The following is a 20,461-nucleotide window of genomic DNA, read 5'->3' as shown; positions in this document are numbered from 1 at the left end:
TCCCCTTTTCTCACCCATTTTCCACAAAGCTACTAAAGTGAATTTCCTTAAGTATAAATCTGACCATGAAACTTCTTTGCTTGATAAAAAAATTTTGCTTCTGGGATAAAATATAAATTCATCTCTTTGGATTTGAAATCATGTCACAGCCTAGCCTCCACCTATTGTTTGTAGTCTCAATATACACTACTCCCCTTCCTACACTCTACAATCAAGACAAACTTTCTGTTTAGATTCTGTTATAGTCTTTCTGTTCTTCACACACAGATCCTCCATCTCCCATTTACATGCCTTGGCACTGAATGCACTTTGGATCCATCTCTGCCTTGTACAATCCCTTTCTCCCTTCAATATGTGGCTCAAGCATCAGCTCCTATAGGAAGCATTTACAGCCCTTTGTCTACTGCTATTGCCTTCCCTCCACCCCTTGTACTTGTTCTGCATAGATTTATTCCATATATATTAACATCTGTATGTGTTTTCTCCCCAAAAGAATATAAAATCTTTGAGAGTAGGGACTAATTCACTTTTTGTATTGTCTCTCCAGCACCTAAAACAATTCAGATGTTCAATAAATGCTTGCTAACTGATAAAAAAAAAAGCCACCAAAATTGGTTCCTATCACTTCTATTGCTCTCTGGTCCCAAACCAAGGTTACTATTGTTTTTCTACCAACATTCCATCATTACCAAAATATGAATCCCTAAAATCATAGTAAGATTTCAACAAACTCAAGAATTATAAATCAAATACTTCCAAAGTTGCCAAGTACTAAATTTATAATTTGTGATTCAAAATATTTTCACCTGGCTATTACTCATATCTTTGTAGAAATTTTTGGGGATTTGTTTTTGAGGTATTTATCATGGGATCACAGTTTTAGAGTTCAAAGAGGCATTAAATGTATTTTAGAGTAGCCCCTTTCCTTTACAGATAAGGAAATCGAGACTAGAGAGATGAAATGCCTTGACTAATTGGGGTCTTAGAGGCAGGTATTGGCGAATCCAGAATGTGACCTTAGTTCCTGAGGTTCCATAGCCAGTAGTCTTTGTCATATTACCTTAAAAATTAAGCAATTATTTTTATGATATATTTTATTTTTATTTTCAGATTAGATCATAAACAAAATTTTCATTCAAATCTATTATTATCTATTAACATCCACAACCAACATTTATTTAGTTTCTTTCTTAAAATGGTAGAAGAAATTATTACTTGGTATATATAAATTCAAGTACTTCAACACAATTAAATTATTTATTAGACTATAGTAAATGAATGAATCAACAAATGAATTAAAAGCACCTATTAATCACTATGTGCCAAGAACTGTGCTCACTTCTGGGGATATAAACAAAAATTTGTATTAGTTCCATTACTACAGGAGCATCTATGCTGATGAAACAGTGATAGCCAAGAACGTGAGTTATGGTCTCAGAAATAACAAAGACAGTGAGAAAAATAATAGTTCAGTTAAATGACTACCAGAGACAATGGTTTTGATGATTTCATTATAGTTCTCAGGCAAAAGGTGGAAAGTGGGGTAGGAATGGTGTGGCTACAGATCAAAGGGGTGTGCTGGAGTGTGCTCTAGAACCACTTCTTGAGAGCCAATTGTTTGTTTTTCAGGGTTAGTATATCTTGGAGACTGGCAAAAGCTACAGATCAAGGCTTGATGTATTGCTTTGTTGATTGTCTAATCTTAATAAAATGATGGAGAAAATGTAAACAATGTAGATTAAATGTGCATGTGTATATATTTACATATACATATGTGTGTACATGTATGTGTATGTGTGTATTTGGAGAGGCAGTTCTTAAACATTTACCAGCACGTGCTTAGATGGCAAGGCAGACATTGGCCAGCTTGAAGATGAGGTTTCACGGTTTCAGGAAGTTAAGAACTCCATGACTTTCCTCCATCTTGGCATGGTCTCTGTTTGTCTGGTTTAGGGAGTGGAGCAGAAGCAGAAGCAAGGTGGAAGAAGGGAGGGTTAGAAATGACAGGACAGAAAATGTCTAGTGTGAAGATGACTCTGCATGGCCCCACAAGTTGCTGAGAATATGTAATTAATTTCAGAATTTCTACTGTAATATGAAGACAACCTTTTGACTTTTGTATTCTAAATGGCCTCCAAAACAATATTACATGCAGCTTTTAAAATCTCAAAAAAAAAAAAACCCAGATATGTAGACTCATGTTACTTAGACTATATGACCTAACAAAACATTTTTAAAGCATTCTCAAGTACTAAGTTTTATTCCAGTGTCAAATAATACTTGAGGGTCATTTTAAAAAGTGATCAAATGTCTGAATTACTAGCTTAGATTTTACTTTGACATTTTGGGAATCAACATTTGTAATGTCTTCATTATTAAGAAAGACTTTGTTCATTATGTATTTTTGCAATGCTTCTTTTCTTTAAGAAAAGCAGCCTAACCCTTAATAACACAAAATTCTCTTTCCAAGAGGAAAACAGAAAGAAGAAAAAAATGTACCTTGTTTATTAGTGTTAATCAAATAAAAGAGTTAAATCAACTAAGGCTTCTTTCCACATTATAAAATATTTTTCCAACTCAATAATGAACCACAGGCCTTGCAAGTCACACCTTCTTCATAAGATGCTAGCTGTAGAATTTTGTTGTCTTGCAGTCTTTCACATCAAAGCAACCTAGGGAGCACAAAGCTATTCATTTTAGAAAATTGCAAGTAATTGACTTGGGTGGAGAAACCAATAACCTTGATGTTGTAATTTCCCTAGCCTGCACCTCTCCCAACTTGTAGACCTTCTATCCATACCAACTAATACGCTGTCAACAGCTGATTCAAAGACGAAACCCATCTCAAAATAAGCTAAAAAGAAAGTGGATGGAGGGAGGGAAGGGGAATGATGAAATTCATATTCCTACCCTTTCACCAATCTTTCTGTATTTCTAAATTAAGTGTTAGAGAGTAAGTCCTTTATAAGAACTAAATGCCTAGAAATACTTTAAAATAAATAACTCAAATTTGCATCCCTGGAAAAAAAAATCCTTATGTCTCCCTGCCCTCCCCCCCCCTTGCTAATTTATTTGAGTTCGGGTCAGTTCCAGGGATTAACAGCCAGCTAGTGTTAATTGTGCCTGACTGCACCATAGGCCATCAATTCTGAACACCTAGTCATTTAGCTCCAGGAAATGCCTTGTGCCTCATTCATTAGTGCTTAATTATTCCCTATCCCAAGCATCTTCCTGGCCTGTCTCTTTTGCTGCATTTAACCCCCAGTAGGGGATTTGTAAAAAGGAGTGTCTTTTGAAATTGAAATTAATGTTCCACACAGCAACCAAAGAGATCCCCATCCTTAACTTCTCACTATTTTGTAGCATTCCATCCTCAAAATATGAACTTTGAAACATGAAATGGAACTTTGAATTTCCACTCAGCAACAAAATAACTACTACATTAGTAGCTCACATTCAGAAACACTGGAATTTCTTATATACACTTATGTGATATGTTCATTTCCTATAGGTCTGCACGTTTGTTAGTTTAAAATTCAGTCAAATAAGAAAGTTTATTTTAAAGGAAAAATTATAAATGGTAAGATTAAGATACTTTATCTAAAAAACTGAAACAAAGGCAGGCAAAAGTAGTTTAGTGTTATTCATATTTTTCCTCTTAAGATAACTTCGTCCTATTCAAGATAATATATTTCCCAGTACTGGGCAACTTTTGGCATTTCAATAGAAATTAACAGTTATTTCATTTTAGTAATGTAACTGAAACTTCTGTCAATTCAGTCTCCAACTGGCATAAATGCCCAAACCTTATAGCCTACCAAAGAGTTATAAAAGAAACAATGAGAGCATATATATCATCCAGTACTAATACACATAGCAATCTAATTTCTTCCAATAGAAGCAATTTGTAATTACCTTGAAGAATTCTACCTTATTTCTTAAGCTTTAGAGGCATTATAAATACACAAACATATGTCTGCTACATCTATGTTTACAAGCGTGTGTGTGTGTGTGTATGTATGTATGTATGTATTTCTGTGTATATATGTATAAAGGAGAAGGGAGGGAGAGAGGTAGGAGAGAGGGAAGAGGGAAGGAGAGAGAGCGAGAATGTAGCATCTTGAAGTATTTTGTTTCCTTTACATAGCTACTCACTTTAGGAATTTTTCCAGTCATTTTTCATCAATTTTAAAACATTTCATTTACTTTTACAGGTGAAGGTGATACTACACCTACAATAGTCAATTTAGACCGTAAGTAATCTTCATAAAAGCATTTAATTTATACATATACATACACACACATAGACTTATATTTCCTATGTGCCTGTATCAGGATCTTTCATGATTTGCTTAAGTTTTCTTCCTAAGACTTTTCTTATTGTCAAGGTTTTAAAATTCTTTAATTTCATGTAATAGGGAGATAAATAATATCTTTGTAAAATGTACTTGCTAATTTTATTGGAGGATCATTCTATGTGTATGTAAGGGGAAAAGAAAGAGAAGCTGGCAAAACAAATCATGTAAAGTAAGTATTATTTGATTTTGGACATTGTTTTTGTCTTTTAATTTGAATAAGTACTAGAATATCAGCTTGACAAGGGCCAGCATCTATCTTCGTTTATATCACCCATTAGAGATATAAACTAATGCAACTTGCATAATATTCTTGATATATTAGCCATTTAATATATGCTTATTAGGTTGATTTAGTTGTTAGTATAACTGAACTTATGGCCATTTGACTTATGGAGGCACGAGAAAAAATAATTTAAAAATTATTCAGGTGCCAATCTTCCCTCATGTTCAAAATATTATCCTTCCATGTTTCCTATTTTACTCAAGATTATTTAAATCATTTTTAAAGTGTCTACTAAGTACCAAGCTCAGCTAAGCTACTGAAAGCTTTTACATTTGTATACCTTCCTTAGGTAGAAGGAGGTAAAAGGATTATTTCAATTTCACAAATCAAGTGAGTCATACCAAAGTACATGGGAAAATAATATAAATACTTAGGTAATTGGATATGTATGATAAATATAAAAATAACAAGGAGTATGGAGGTCAACTAGAAATAGCAGAGGGTGAGGTAAAAGGCTAACAGAGTTTAATATTTTTTACCTCACAAATGCATTATGAATATAGATTGTAAGTTCCTTGGGGCCAGGGATTGTCTTTTGCCTCATTTTATATCCCCAGTGCTTAGCACAGTGCCTAGCACATAGTAGGCAGTTAATAAATATTTACTGAATTGAACTTTTAAATGCTCACCCTAGAATATCAGAATCTTAGAGTTGAATTCTAACATAATGCTACATCATGAGAATTCACCACATTATGGATTATTAGATATACTATTCTGTTATACTCTTCAGAATTATTCTGTGCTCTTTATCTTATGAAGGAGATGATACTCTTTTGAGAATTATCTCTCTTGGTCTCCAACTTGATGATTGGCGGTTAAATATAATTTAATTAATTTAATCTTTCTCCAATGTAAAGGCTCCTCAGATGTTTAAAGGTAGAAAGTATGCCTCTCCTAAATTTTAATCCTTAACCCAGGATGAGATGCCCAGTTTCTTTTAGCAGTCATCACATGATACTGTTTCAAGTCTCTTTATCATCTTTGTTCCTGTCCCCTGGAAATGCTTCATTTGTCACTGTCCTTCAGAATGTATGATGCCCCAGATTGAACACAGTGCTCCAGTGATCAACCACTGGAAAAAGAACCACTTGTTCTTTTCAAAGTTTAAGAAAAAAATCACTCAAAGATAGTTATTTTACTATGTTGTTGTTCAGTCATTCAGTTGTGTCTAACTCTTCACAAGCCTTTGGATCATAGCACACCAGGGCCATTTATCCTCCATTATTTCTTGATGTCCAAGTTCATGTTCATTATTTCCATGACACTGCCTATCCACCTCATCCTCTGCCTTCCTTTTTTCTTTTTGCCTTCAGTCTTTCCCAACATCAGAGTCTTTCCCCATGAGTCCCATCTTCTCATTATGTGGCCAAAGTAGTTAAGCTTCTGCTCCAGTATTTGACCTTCCAGTGAATAGCATTGATTAATTTCTTTAAGTACTGACAGATTTGATCTCTTTGCTGGCCAAGGGACCCTCAAAAGTCTTCTCCAGCACCACAATTCGAAAATGTTGATTCTGTGGTGCTTAGCTTTCATTACAGTCCAACTTTCATGGCCCTATGTAATGTAATGCTACTGGAAAAACCATAGCTTTGACTCTGTGGACTTTTGTCAGCAGGGTGATATTTCTGCTTTTAGTATGCTGTCCAGATTCACCATAATTTTACTTACAAGGAACAAGGGTCTTTGAATTTCATGGCTGCAGTCACCATATGCAATGATCTTTGAGCCCAAGAATATAAAATCTGATGCTGCTTCCATTTCTTCTCCCTCTATTTGCCAGGAAATGATGGGACCAGTTGCCAAGATCTTAGTTTTTTGATGTTAAGCTTCAAGCCAGCTTTTCTTGACTCACATATTGCTGAAGCCTAGCTTGCAGAATCTTAAGCATAACCTTGTTGGCATGTGAAATGAGTGCATTTTTTCAGTAATTTGAACATTCCTTTGCATTGCCCTTCTTTAGGATTGGGGCATAAACTAATCTTTTCCAATCCAGTGGCTACTGTTGAGTTTTCAAATTTGCTGGCATATTGAATGTAGCACTTTAACACTTTAACCTTTTAGGATTTTAAATTTATCAGCTGGAATTCTATCATCTCCACAAGCCTTATTTTTAGCAGTGCTTCCTAAGGCCTATTTGATTTCATTCTCCATGATGTCTGGCTCTAGATCAGAAACAACACCATAGTGGTTATTGATGATGTTAAGATTTTTCTTGTATTATTATTTTGTATATTCTTTCCACCTCTTCTCAATCTTTTCTGCTTCGCTTAAGTCTCTATCATTTTTGTCTTATAACATGCTCATTTTTGCACAAACCGTCCCCTTGATATCTCCAATTTTCTTGAAGGGATCTCTTGTCTTTCCCCATTCCATTTTTTCTTCTATTTCTTTGCATTGCTTATTTAGGAAAACCTTCTTCTATCTCTTTGCTATTCTCTGGAATTCTGCATTCACTTGGGGATATCTTTCCCTTTCTCCTTTTCTTTTTGCTTTCCTTCTTTCCCCAGCTATTTCTCAAGCCTCATCAAAGCCATTTTGCTCTCTTGCTCTTCTTTTTCTTTGGAATGCGTTTTTTGTTGTTGTTGTTGTTATTGTTGTTGCTGTTGTTGCTGCCTCCTGCATACTACCAACCTCTGTCCATAGTTCTTCAAGCACTCTATCAGATCTAATCCCTTAAATTTATTCATCACCTCCACTTTATATTCATAAGGGATATTATTTAGATTATACCTAATGTGGTCTGATGGTTTTCCCTACTTCCTTCAATTTCTCTGAATTTTGTAATAAGAAGCTTATAATCTGAGCCACAACGAGCTGCAGGTCTTGTTTTAACTGACTGTACAGAGCTTCTCCACCTTTGACTGCAGAGTATATAATCAGTCTGGTTTAGATATTGACCATTTGGTGATTTCCATTTGTAGAATAGTCTTTTGGGTTGTTGAACATTAGTGTTTGTTATGACAAGCAAATTATCTTGACAAAACTCTATTAGTCTCTGCCCCACTTCATTTTGTACACCAAGGCCAAACTTGCCTGTTATTCGAATTATCTTTTGATTTTCTACTTCAGCATTCTGATCCCCTATCATTGAATGGTTTGCCCTGGATTCAAACAGATATTATTCTGTCATTTGTGAGATTATACCCCAGTATTGCTTTTCTCAGCCTTATATTGACTCTGAGGGCTACTACATTTCTTCTAAGGGTTTCTTGCCCATAATAGTATATGTATGATCACTTGAATTAAATCCACCTATTCCCATACATTTAAGTTCACTGACACCCAAGATATCAATGTTTAATCTTTTCATCTCATGCCTGACTACAGCCAGCTTACAACTTGGTTTATAGATCTTCTATTACAGGTTCCTATGCAATATTGATCTTTACAGTATCAGACTTTATTTTCATCACCAGGCATATCCTCAGCTGAGGTTCCTTTCAGCTTTGACCCAGCTGCTTCATTAGCACTGGAGCTACTTGTAGCTGTCCTCAACTCTTCCCCAGTAGTGTATTGGATATCTTCAGACCTGAGAGGCTCATTTTCAAATGTCATCTCTTTTATCATTTTAGTACTGTCCATGAGATTTTCTTGGGGAAGATACTGGAGTGGTTGGCCATTTCCTTCTCCAGTGGATCACCTTTTGTCAGAACTCTTCACTATGACCTGTCCATCTTGGGTGACCCTGAAGGGTATGGCTCATGGTTTCATTGAGCTATGCAAGCTCCCTCTACCATGACAAGGCAGTGATCTAAGGGGGTATCTTACTATATCTCTAGGAAACATATTTCCAATCACTTAATTATCAGTAATATTTTAAAAAAATCTTTGGGAGTTTATAATTGTGGGAGCCATAGTATAGAAGAGGGGACACTGATCTGGAATCAGGACAGTGCTGGGTTCATAGCCTGTCTCAGATCATCATTAGATAAGTTAGCCTGAGGAAGTCACTTAACCTTTGTCGGCTTCATTTTCCTCATTTGTAAAATAAGGGGATAGGGCTCTATGACCACCTTGACCCTTTCCAAGTTTACATCTATCATGCTACAAAATTCTGATAGACTTGAATTTAGAGCAAATGCCAAAAGAATCAGTGCCTAATGCAATTGTAGTAGAACGTATCTTGATCAGTAAACTGGCTTTTCACACCATTGCCATCTCCCAGACCCCACATAATAGTGAGAGTGGGAGGACAATGTGGAATTCTTGACTGGGACCGAGTTTCTTGGTACTATGGATCATCATTTATGAACCCTCCATCCCACACTGACCTATCTGCTTTGGAATTGCTGGTTTAGTTGTTACTAATTTGCATAAATTGAAACACATTTTTGTGGGTTTTTTCAGCAAAGAGATTTTCATGAATCCCAGAGAAGTAGGCAGAATAACTCACTTTCCCTCCCCACTGTTTGTGCTTGGAATTTCTCTCTATTTTCCCCTCTTCTTTACCATTTTCTATTAGTTGGGACAGCCCCTTCCTCTGTACCCCAACCCTTATTTCTTAGCTCACTCTAAGATTGGTTAAGAATGACAGCATAAGAAACAGGACTGATACTTGCTAGGGTGAAGGGGGGAGGGAAGGAATAGAGTTTAAGCCATCACAACTGTTCCCATTTCTATTCTTCCAAATCCTCCCCTACACCTACTACCAGTTCTAGAGTTACTAAATTGGATATCAGTCCCTCAATTGCAGAATTAGTCTCATCAGCAACGTTCCTGGCACTAGAGTCACCAAAATCAATTCATCAATAATGAAATCATCTAGAGTTTATCCGATGAGTGTTAGAGCAAAGGTTCTTAACTTGGGGTTCATGACTTTTTTTTAAACATTTTGATAAATGTTACAATATAATTTGCCTCCCTTGTAATCCCATATATTTCATTTTATTCATTTAAAAACATTATCGCATATGATGATGAGGTTCTGTTGTGCTATTAATGGTAGACTGCTGTTATATAGATTATAGAATACAATTTGGTAAACGGTATTTTTAAATTAAAAAAAACACATTCTCAGTTTTAAGCAATCAATTTGCAAATGATGCTTTGGAATATAACCTATGCATATATTTGGACTTCATGCATGTGTATTGTTTTTAAATGCTATGTTTGGGACTATTTTTAGATCCTGTCATTTCCTGTGCAAAAACAAAACAGTTACGAGTAGTAAATGGAATCCCAACACAAACAAATGTGGGATGGATGGTTAGTTTGAAATACAGGTAATTATTATATTTCAGGCAGAATACCTAAATATGTATTCAGCTTATTAATTTTTTAAAATTTCTTTAACTTCCATTTCTATTATATATAAGCATATATAAAATATATACATATACATATGTATGCCAACAATAGCTGGCCTCCAGTATGTGTATATATACATGTGTGTATGTATATGTGGTTATGTATGCATATATATATATACATATATAAAAACATATACACATACATACATGTTTATGTATTTGTATATTCTCAATATAGAACCTTTCATCTAAATGATCTACACAATTACTTATTCTAGAGCATATCACTTTTGTTACTGTAAATCCATTTATGTCATATATTATATCCAGAATTTAAAATACTTTTGTTTTAGGGATTTATCTCTAGAAGATGAATGGTATAATATGATTCTGTTGCAGACTAATCTTATAAAGGAAAATGGGTAGAGAGCCTATTTTATTCATATTTTTATAACATTATATAAATCAAACTGGTTGAGAAAAAAACAATAGCCATCAGAATCTAATATTAGAAATTAGGAGTAGGGAGAACTGTAGATGCTATGCACTTTTCCAGGGGAGATATATTTTTAGTTCCAGACTCCTTTTTTAAATATTATTCATTTAATTCCATTAATGAAATATTTATTAAAAGCCCAATATAAACAAGGCACTAGGCTAGGTGTGGAGCTACAAAGCCGTAATGAAAAACAGTCCTTTTATCATTTAAACAGTTCTTGTATGCCTGTGCCTACAATAATGTAAATGAAGAGAACAACCACCACGAACACTGAACATTTTACACTTTACAATTATAATGAACAACATTGTTCCTGAAGAAGAACTGAGAAAATGTACTTATGTTCCTTTTTTTTTGAAAGAGGTTGAGAAAATTGTAGGAAAATTTTACATTTATTGTCAGAATAGATTAATATGTTGACTAGTTGTGCTGAATTGCTTTCCTCCTTTCTTTCTCCCCTAAAATAGGGGAAGAAAATGGATACATTTGGAAATTATGGTGCTGTAAAAGAAAAAAAATCCATAGTTTTTTGATATTTTTTAAAACCCTAAAAACAGCCCCTGCCCTCAAGGAGCTAACATTCTACTGGTTGCTACCATAGACAATACACAAGACTAAATAAAGCATTCTTGGAATTTTTACCTTCATTTTTATTTCTTTTTTTATGTTATCTAAATTCTGATTCCTCATTTTAGCACATAGTATTTAGATTACATTGTATGTTACAACTATGCAATTCGTACATACATACGCACATAATGCTTACATATACTTTATATAGTAGAAGCATCATAATTAGAAATTAGCATAATGAAATTAAAAAATCATGTAATACATAATATTGAAGATAAAGACCAATTCTGTTATCGATAAATGTCTATATAGAAATAAGTAAATTCTGAATTTGTCTGATTGGTGGTTGAGTGCAAACTCACCTCAGCCCTTTATATCCAACCTGTGCTAGACCATATATCATAGTCCATCTTGCCATCCACCAAGGCACCTTGCCCTCTGGCCCTTTTCATCTGGCTTTCACTTCTTCTCTTGTACTTGGAATAATAAACATATCAGTACTCTCATTCATACTGGGAAGGGTGTGACAATTTACTGCTTTTAGCATGTGCTTTAATAAATGTCTGTTGAATCAAACTTGTTATGTTACTTGTTACATTTTCTTATTGCTTTCCTCACAGAAATAGGCATATCTGTGGAGGTTCATTAATAAAAGAAAGTTGGGTTTTAACCGCAAGACAATGTTTCCCTTCTCGGTAAGATGTCTATAAAATTAAATATTAATCTAGAATAATTTTGATTTTGTTAGTTTTTATTTTGCTGTTAATTCCATTCATGTATATTTATTGCTTGGAGATATAAATCAAGGAGACAGTACATGATTTACTACTCTTATTTATATTTTAATCCACAGACTTTGCTCTTGGCCTCATTTCATTTGGCATTTGGAAATCTGCATATGCATTATCCTTCAAATAAATTCTTATGAAAATCAGCCTCAGGAGGGGGAGAGAGACAGTATATTATATGCCTTAAGAAATCTTCCACCTCACCTACTTCTTAGTAGACATGATTCTTTTTCTTTCCTTTTTTTAAACTAGTAAATATCTTTGTCAGTGTTTTTTTTTTCATTGCAAATTTAAATTTATCAAAATTATATATTCATTGATTTTTTTAGACATGTTTAAATTGGTGGAGGTTAGCCTTGGTGAGGAAAATTCTTAGAAACTCTTCTGAAATAGCGGCTTGGAGCATTGAGGAGGAGCATTGCCCAAAGTCTCATAGAACCAGGTTGTGTCAGAGGTGGGGATTTGAACCCAAGTATTCTAAAGATACCGAATTCACAAAGCACTTCTAAGTCTACTTTGTTGCATACGTGGCACATCCCCTAACGCATAGAAGATAAGATGTAGAGCTGGAAAAGACCGTACCTATAATTTAGTCCAGGCTCTCAGGCCCAGAGATGAATTCTGACTAGATAGAAGTATGTGGTAGAGCTTGAATTTAAATTTCACTACACTGCAGGCTATAGGGATTGGTAGGAAACATGTAATTTAAGCTACTCTATGGATTGCCTTGGTATAACTGTGCTTAATCAGGATCTCCACCTACAAATGTGTTGTCCTCCACACTGTTATATTGCAGACTGCAGCCATTTTGAATTGCATTTGATTTTTGTTATGTTATGCAAATAGACCAAGAAGAATGCACACATATAAAGTAAAAGCATATCCACAAAAGTCATACTAAAATTATATATTACATTTCAATATTTTATTTAGAACTAAAGATTTGAAGGACTATGAAGCTTGGCTTGGAATTCATGATGTTCATGGAAGGGGAGAAGAGAAACACAAACAAGTTCGAAATATCTCTCAATTAGTATATGGACCTGAAGGATCAGACTTGGTTTTACTAAAGCTTGCAAGGTCAGTACTTAAAATTTGAAGATTATTTTGAAGATATATTATTTTTTTTCTTAACTTAGAAAGAAGTTGATGGGTCTTAATGCTGATGTATACTTTTGCTTTCTTCTGTAGAAAAACTTCTAAAAATGTTGAATAAAATCAAGTGTGTTGGCTTTTTTTTCCCCCAGACCTGCAGTACTGGATGACTTTGTTAGTACAATTGATTTACCTAATTATGGCTGCACAATTCCTGAAAAGACTACTTGTAGTGTATATGGATGGGGATACACTGGATGTAAGATATTTAACTTCCAATTAAAATGCAATATTGCTTATTTAAATAGGACTTCTATTTAAATACTATGTTATTTCTCTACTTATAACTTATTTTAACTTTTTTTTTATTTCAGTAATCAACTTTGATGGTCTCCTTCGTGTAGCACACTTGTTTATCATGGGAAATGAGAAATGTAGTCAATATCATCAAGGGAAGATCACAATGAATGAGTCTGAAATCTGTGCTGGGACTGAAAAAATAGGAACAGGACCGTGTGAGGTAAAAAGATTTATAAATCTAGAATGTATAATAGGAATTATGTTCTCCAGTGTATTTCCTTTGGATTTTTCTCATATTAAAAAAGTCTGTACTAAGTATACTATATTATTATACCAGAATAATCCATCTCATTACTTTAAATGACTCCATAAAAACATGACATTATAAAACTAAAATTACAAAGGGAAGTTACTTCCATAGGATATAGGGGTGACTGAATGGCATTTCTATAGGCTTTGCAATATTATGGTCTGTTGTGATTATAAGGTATTAAAGGCTTTGTGAAATGGTATTATTCAGAGTAATTGTTCGCGTTCTTTGTCCCCTTTCCCCCAAACATAAAACAAGAGATAAACCATGCCTGCTCACATTAGTAAAAATCTTATGAGCATTTGGCAAGTAAAAAGAATGACATCTCAACCTGGAAGAAAACCTAAAACTAAGGTTGGGTAAATCCTAATATCTCGCCACTCCCTCACCACCAAATGTATCCCCACTTAAATTAGATTATTCCCTAACCCTTGAACATGCCCCCTGCTTTTGAAACTTCCATTCAGTGCATACTCTCCTGTTAGATGATAGAATTATTTTTAATTTTGTTTGTACGGGATTAAAAATAAATGCTTGTGTATAACCTCATCTGATTACAATGGACTGTATTAAATTACAAAGGACTATCTTTTTATCTCTAAAATAATGCTGTTTGCTATGCATGTCCTTTTCCTAGGGAGATTATGGTGGCCCACTGGTTTGTGAACAGCATAAAATGAGAATGGTCATTGGTGTTATTGTACCTGGTCGTGGCTGTGCCATTCCAAACCGCCCTGGGATTTTTGTTCGAGTAGCTTATTATGCAAAGTGGATTCACAAAATCATATTGACATACAAGGTACCTCAGTCATAGCTGAAATAAGTGCGGCTGGAGCCTCCAACCACTGTAGCTCCTCTTACAGAGCGCATGAAACTAAAATGTCACATATAAAAATCCTAAAAAAAAAACAAAACACAAAACACCCTACTTGACTGTCAAGTTTATTAAGATACTCATTGATATTTATGAGTGTTTTCTGTCATTCTCTCCGTCAGTGTTATTTTGTAAATGTTGAAGTGAATTAAGGTATGTGCAAGTATAGTAACATATCTCCTGAAGATACTTGAATGGGTAAAAAAATTACAAAGTTATTATTGCTAGATGATAAAAGATTTTTAAGGAAACAGATCAATTAAATTCCCTATGCCACTTTCCAAGTTTAGTACCTTAATAATAAACCACAATTTAAAAATAATATTATGTCAAACTCATCACCACTATATATTATCTTCATCCTTAAAGAGTTACTTTTAATTAAATTACATTCCATTATATCATTTAAGATAACCATTCTCATTGTTTTCGTTCCATACCCTCTAACACCTTTATGTGTGCCTGCTCATGCTCACGCACAGGCACACACATGCACACACACACAGAGTCATGGCATGTGTTTCATGGTCATCACCATTTTGGAACCATGTAATTCTGGTCTCTTGTCAGGCAGTAAAGCAGTTTCTCAAGGCTAGAGAAGAAGGATACAGAAGAGTAACAGAAATAAAAGAAATTAACTTAGTTTTTGTTCAAATATGCAGTATGTTAGCACTACTAAAAGTTGATTGGCATCTCTGCAATCATAACCTACTGAAGACTAAGAAGTCCTATTCTAGGTATTTGCCAACTCTTAGCATGTTAGGTGCTTTGTTGGTGGTTTCATAGAATAGATATCCATATAATCTGTCCCCACTTAATTCAAGTCCATTTATTTATGCAAGTTACTTATATCTCTCTACCTAAAGAATCTTTTGGATTCCATGTAGATACATAAATTAAGAGGAAAAAGTTTATTTCTTTCACAAAAGATGCTCTAAATAAATTATTCCTTTTCTTATATTTAAACAATAAAACAGGTCAATTCTTTTAAAAACTCATGGTGCCAAAAGAGTACCAAGACTACCTTAAGAACAGTTATTGAAATAATTTGATTGGTATTGGAAAATATTTTAATCATGTAGCTCAATTCTATAAGTAGCCCCTCAATGTGGACTTATTAAAATTGGATGGAAAATCCTTCTCCTGATCCAATATGTTTCAGGGGATAAAATCATGTATTTCGAGGCAGAAGACCTTGGTTCAAATTTGTTTTTGCCATTTATAATATGTATTAATGGTGGCCCTCTTAATCTCTCTCTGGGTTCCAGTGCATGATAAGTAAAATAATGGAGTTGGATAAGCTGACCTTTTTATTCCTCCTAGCTCTAAGACTATGATCCCATAAAGGAAAATTTATTTAGAGGAGGAAAGAACAAAATTATACAGGAAGCCATCTTTAATGATGAAATGGAATCATTCTAGTATGGCATTGCATCAAGTTCACCGTGAACTGATCTGTTCAAAAGCTACAAGATATTTTTGATGAAATTTTTTTACTTAGTTTTTAATAAAGAAGACCAACAAGGTCTTTTGACTTGGCTCTTCATGTATAGATTTTGTTTGGAAACACACTGTCTGAATTCTGTCTTACTGATTGCAGTCCATTATGATAATGAGTAATGTGGCAAATTTCTCACAAACATACAAATAATCCTTCAGAATTTGAGATCATTGGGAGCTATAGTTATTTACTCATTTGGTACTGGCAGGATACAGTCCCTATGAAATTTTATTGCTCTCTATCTCTGTGTCTTTCTCTATGCTTGTGTCTGTCTGTATTTCTTTCCCTCTGTCTCTGACTTTGTGTCTGTCTCTGTCTGTCTTAAAACCCAGAACCACAACTAGGTCCTAGACAGCTTTCACACTGTTTAATCTTTAACATAACCCTCTTTGAAACTACATTGAAGTGTTTGGGATAGGACCCAGTAAAAAAGAATGAAAACCTGGTTGTGAGATAACCCATTCAATGAAGGATGCTAGAACTGAGAGAGATGTGTTGAGATCCTTCAAGAACAGAATCAGCAGGCTTAGAGCTTGCAGGGAGTTAAGCAAGTAAGATGAATCCATCCCAAATCTCTTGGTTTCATTCACTTTTGCTGATCACCATTTTAGCCAGGCAAAATGTAGTATGTTGGAAAGCAGACATATATGTTCAAATGCTTATCCTTAAGATAGTCATGGTCTTGGTATCATTGTTTGTAGCTCACATATAAAAGACTATTTTTAAAAAGTTTTACACAATGCCTAGATACTTCAAAAAAACTTTTCCCTGTATCTTTGAAAAACAAACACTTCACTGTCAGTTATACATTCCCATGAATGGGAAAATGAATAGATAGGTAAAGTAGATGTACCTAGACACATAAGACATAACTCTATCCCTTTAAAAATATGTATTCTTTATTCTCAAAAACTGACCCCTCCTCAAAAACATTGGCGTAATACCTTGGTCTAATTCTTAGAAAACTTACATTTGTTTTGAAGTGAACTCTGGAAGGTATAATAATAATTTAAAGAAAGAGAGAGAGAGAGAGAGAGAGTAAGGACAAGAGACCAAGTCACTTTTCACTAGTATGATAATGTGTAATCACATTGATAGTTTTTGGTAAAATACATAAAAATTTATTTTTTGATTAATGTTCTTTATCTTGAATAAAGTATAACACTAATAAAATTTATATATCTTCCTTGCAACTCTAAGATATTTTTTGGGGAAAAAAAGGAAATAACAAGTTAATTAGGATGAAACATTATTTTGAGCTATCAAGAGAAAGGCTTCTTAGATTAAAAGATCACAATTGTTTTCTGTTTTGACAATTTTAAAAATGGATATTTCCTAACTGATGCATTTGTAAGTACTCTGTTCTACTAAGAATAATGTTAAAAAACCTAAAATATGTTATTATCCTTCTGCTGGGCAGAAGGCATACGACCTTTTTATATACTTTTATTGGGGGGAAGTGTTATTATATGATGTGTAGGGATTTTTTTTTACCTGTTTTCTGTGGCAGTGCCTCAGTAAAATGGTTTATATGGAGTCAAATCTCTATAACAGGCTAGGGCTTGCTATCCAAGTGTTCAAGTGATTTCAAGATATAAGGAGGAACATGAGACACTGGAGGGCAAGAAAAGAGAAGAATAATGATGTGATAGTAAAGTTATATTTCACTTATTCCTGTGAATATTTCTGGTTGGTACCAATGGTACTGTACAAAGTGAATGTTATAGCCACAGCTTTTTCTTTAAAAGGAATACTGTCAAGAAATGAAAACACTTTATTTGTTCAAAAGTAGGTTTGCATCCAGTATTTCCCTGATTTTTCTGTGCAATTTGCTTTTAGAGAAGAATCATTATATTCATGATGAAGAAATGATGTGTCAAAGAGAATATAGGACACTACATTAATATACACCCTAATGACAGGATGAATCCAAAACCCCATCATAGGTCTCTGTAGTTTTTGAAGGTAGCCATTTTGAAGACAAATTATTCAGTATATTTTGTAAATAAACTTATTTGAGAGAAGGGGAGTTTCATGTCAAAGAAACAACTCTTGTGCCTTTGTATGTATTTTTTCATGAGAGAGTTCAAAACCAAAGTTAATTTTCAATCTTTAAAAATAACTATAACCCTTAGAATTTCAAAAAGGAAATGTAAGCCATGAGAAACCTTTTGAACCCTAAAGTCTTGACAGTGTGCCTTTTAAATAGGCTTATTTCCATTTGCACAGAATGTGTTTGTCTTTGAGAACCCATAAGTGGAATACTGTGGATGTTATGACCATTTGTCTTGCATGTAAATAGGAAAATAATAATGCTGCCTGTTGAATGGGTATAGCTGGAAGCTTACCCAAACAAGGGAACACTGTGGTTATGACTTGTATTATAAATTTTCTGTAATTAATGACATCATTATTAGTTAATAAAGTTATTTTTGTAACCTTGTTTATTATATTGTTATAATTAATAATAAAATATTTTACCTAGATGCTTTCTGTCTTTTATTTCAATTAATCACAGTATTTGGATATTTTGGGTTTAATTCTTGAAAGAAATCTATTGAGGCTAAACTTTCACCTGGGATACAGACATTGATAAACAATATAGTTTGCATACTTTGTAATTAGAAAGTAATACTTTATCTAGCCCTTCAATAGAGACATGTTACTATCTTCTTGTTCTCAGCATAATCTATTTCCTTGGGCAAATAATTAACATTCTGGGTTTCAGTTTCTTTCTCTGTAAATGTAAAAAAGATATTTTTGTTCCTTATTTCTCATGATTTTTGTGTTTTAATTAATTGATATTTTAAAACTGTTGCCAAGGTACTTATAATAAATTGTCAATCAAATTCCAATATAAAATACATAGATAATGCTACTTTATAAATTTCTTAAAAGGTAAAATAAAAAAAATTAATAAAATATAATCTAAATGAAAGTTATTTTTCTACAATTTGGAAATTTTTTTAAAAAAACCAGCAGTTTTACTCATTTGAAGAACTAATATTGCCTAAACTGTAAGTGCCCAGCCATTTCAATGACAAGGAATTATTTCAATTTTAGATTATATCCTGAAAAAAAAGTTTGTCATTTCAAATTTAGATTTTGATCAGAGATGGCATACAACACATCTTATTTTATGTTTAATTAAATATAATAATATATCTGAACTTAATAGTGTTTATTAATTAAAAAAGAAGTTTATAATCTTACAATTGTCATTGTACCATTTAATAATTCACCTCAAAATCCAAAAGAAATTTACTGAAATTAATGTTTACCTCTTTGTTTTGGGGACTTTCTTCCAGTAATATAGATTGAAACTTATCTATCCCTCTCTATCCCTTTGGCCAATGAAACATATCTCCCCAAATGTTCACCATAGGAGGTGGTCTACCTAGCGTGCTAGACATCTTACTTAATTTTTCCCAACATTGCAAGAGAATGGCACTCTGGCTATCCATCTCTCTTCACTGTAGTCATGAACAGAAATATATGTACATAAATTCCCCAAGATTCTCTTTCAGGTTTTCTGAAGCTTCATTTTTTTTCCAACCCCAGATCCAAATCCCTGGTTCAAACTGTAGTACACAATGATTTCAACATTTTCAACATTACATACCAGAAAAGTCCTGAATACTTTTAGGAACACTGTACTGTGTATTTTTTTGCCCTTCAGGGTTGACCAATGAGTACGTGTGTGTGTGTGTGTGTGTGTGTATATATATATATATATATATATATATATACATATATATAATGTATATACATATATATATAAAATACACACACATATGTAGATATAGTTTGTTTTAGAAAATCTATTCTACTTCATTTTTGAGACTAATTTTTTATCTCCTTAGTATAAAATTCCCTCCTCAGTCTACTTTGTTATTCTTTCATACACATCCTTGCTTATTTAGATACATACCTCAAAGAGATTCCTATTTCACATTCACCAAACAAACTCCCTCTAATATAGTGCAAATCTTATCTTTCTGAGAGCTCAACTCATTCTCTTTTCTTTCACATAAGGGATTCATATGGACACTCTTGTATTGGTTGGAATGTAATGGGGGGACTGACCAATGGGAGCCCTAGTCATTGAGGTACATAGACTATTCTGCCTACTGGATATTGATGTGGAGCCTTGGGGAGCCAGCTTTTGAAAATGTTTACTATTTTTAATGGAAAGACCCTGTTTCCTCACTCAGAAAATCCTATTGGCTTCTAAAAGCCAAAAACAAATAAAAACTATATTAACAAAAGGTTAAAAATGCTTGTTCTAAATATGTGTAAGCATAGTGAGCACAAGTGGCAGAGATAATTCACAGTTCCTGGATTCTGGAAGTTTTTTTTCTTCATTTGTGAGGTTTTCAAGAAGTTAGTCTTGAGAATGGGGAATCTGTATCCAATCTGTCCTTGGCTCCTAATGCTGACCTGCTGCCAGGCTGTTGTCCTGGGCGAGGGGAGGTGATGCTAGGATGCTGATGGGAAGATGTGAAGTCCAAAATCCTTTGGATCTTTTGAAGCTTGTAAGGTCTTCCTTTAAGAAAAGGAAGTTGAAAGAAAGGAAACCAGAGATGAGGCCTCTCCTCCTTTCACCATCCCCCACTCCACTAATTAGT

The 20,461-nt window shown here is 33.8% G+C and overlaps 1 protein-coding gene across 3 annotated transcripts in view; it reads left to right on the top strand.

Moving 5' to 3' along the window:
- The window catches only part of HGF (hepatocyte growth factor), a 101,415-nt gene extending 83,096 nt beyond the window's left edge, over positions 1–18,319 (top strand). For all 3 annotated transcript variants that reach the window (XM_020984470.2, XM_020984471.2, XM_020984469.2), the window contains 7 exons: positions 4,215–4,253; positions 9,770–9,866; positions 11,586–11,660; positions 12,687–12,833; positions 13,001–13,107; positions 13,223–13,368; positions 14,096–18,319. In XM_020984470.2, coding sequence (XP_020840129.1) covers positions 4,215–4,253; positions 9,770–9,866; positions 11,586–11,660; positions 12,687–12,833; positions 13,001–13,107; positions 13,223–13,368; positions 14,096–14,272 — 788 coding nt within the window. In that variant the 3' untranslated portion in view covers positions 14,273–18,319. The remainder of the gene's footprint in view (positions 1–4,214; positions 4,254–9,769; positions 9,867–11,585; positions 11,661–12,686; positions 12,834–13,000; positions 13,108–13,222; positions 13,369–14,095) is intronic.
- Positions 18,320–20,461: the final 2,142 nt, after the last annotated feature.

Source organism: Phascolarctos cinereus, unplaced genomic scaffold (assembly GCF_003287225.1).
Source record: "Phascolarctos cinereus isolate Bilbo 61053 unplaced genomic scaffold, phaCin_HiC Scaffold_1;HRSCAF=81, whole genome shotgun sequence".
Lineage (NCBI taxonomy): Eukaryota > Metazoa > Chordata > Mammalia > Diprotodontia > Phascolarctidae > Phascolarctos > Phascolarctos cinereus.
Note: the sequence above shows the minus strand (reverse complement) of the source record. Positions and strands in the feature narration are given on the sequence as shown.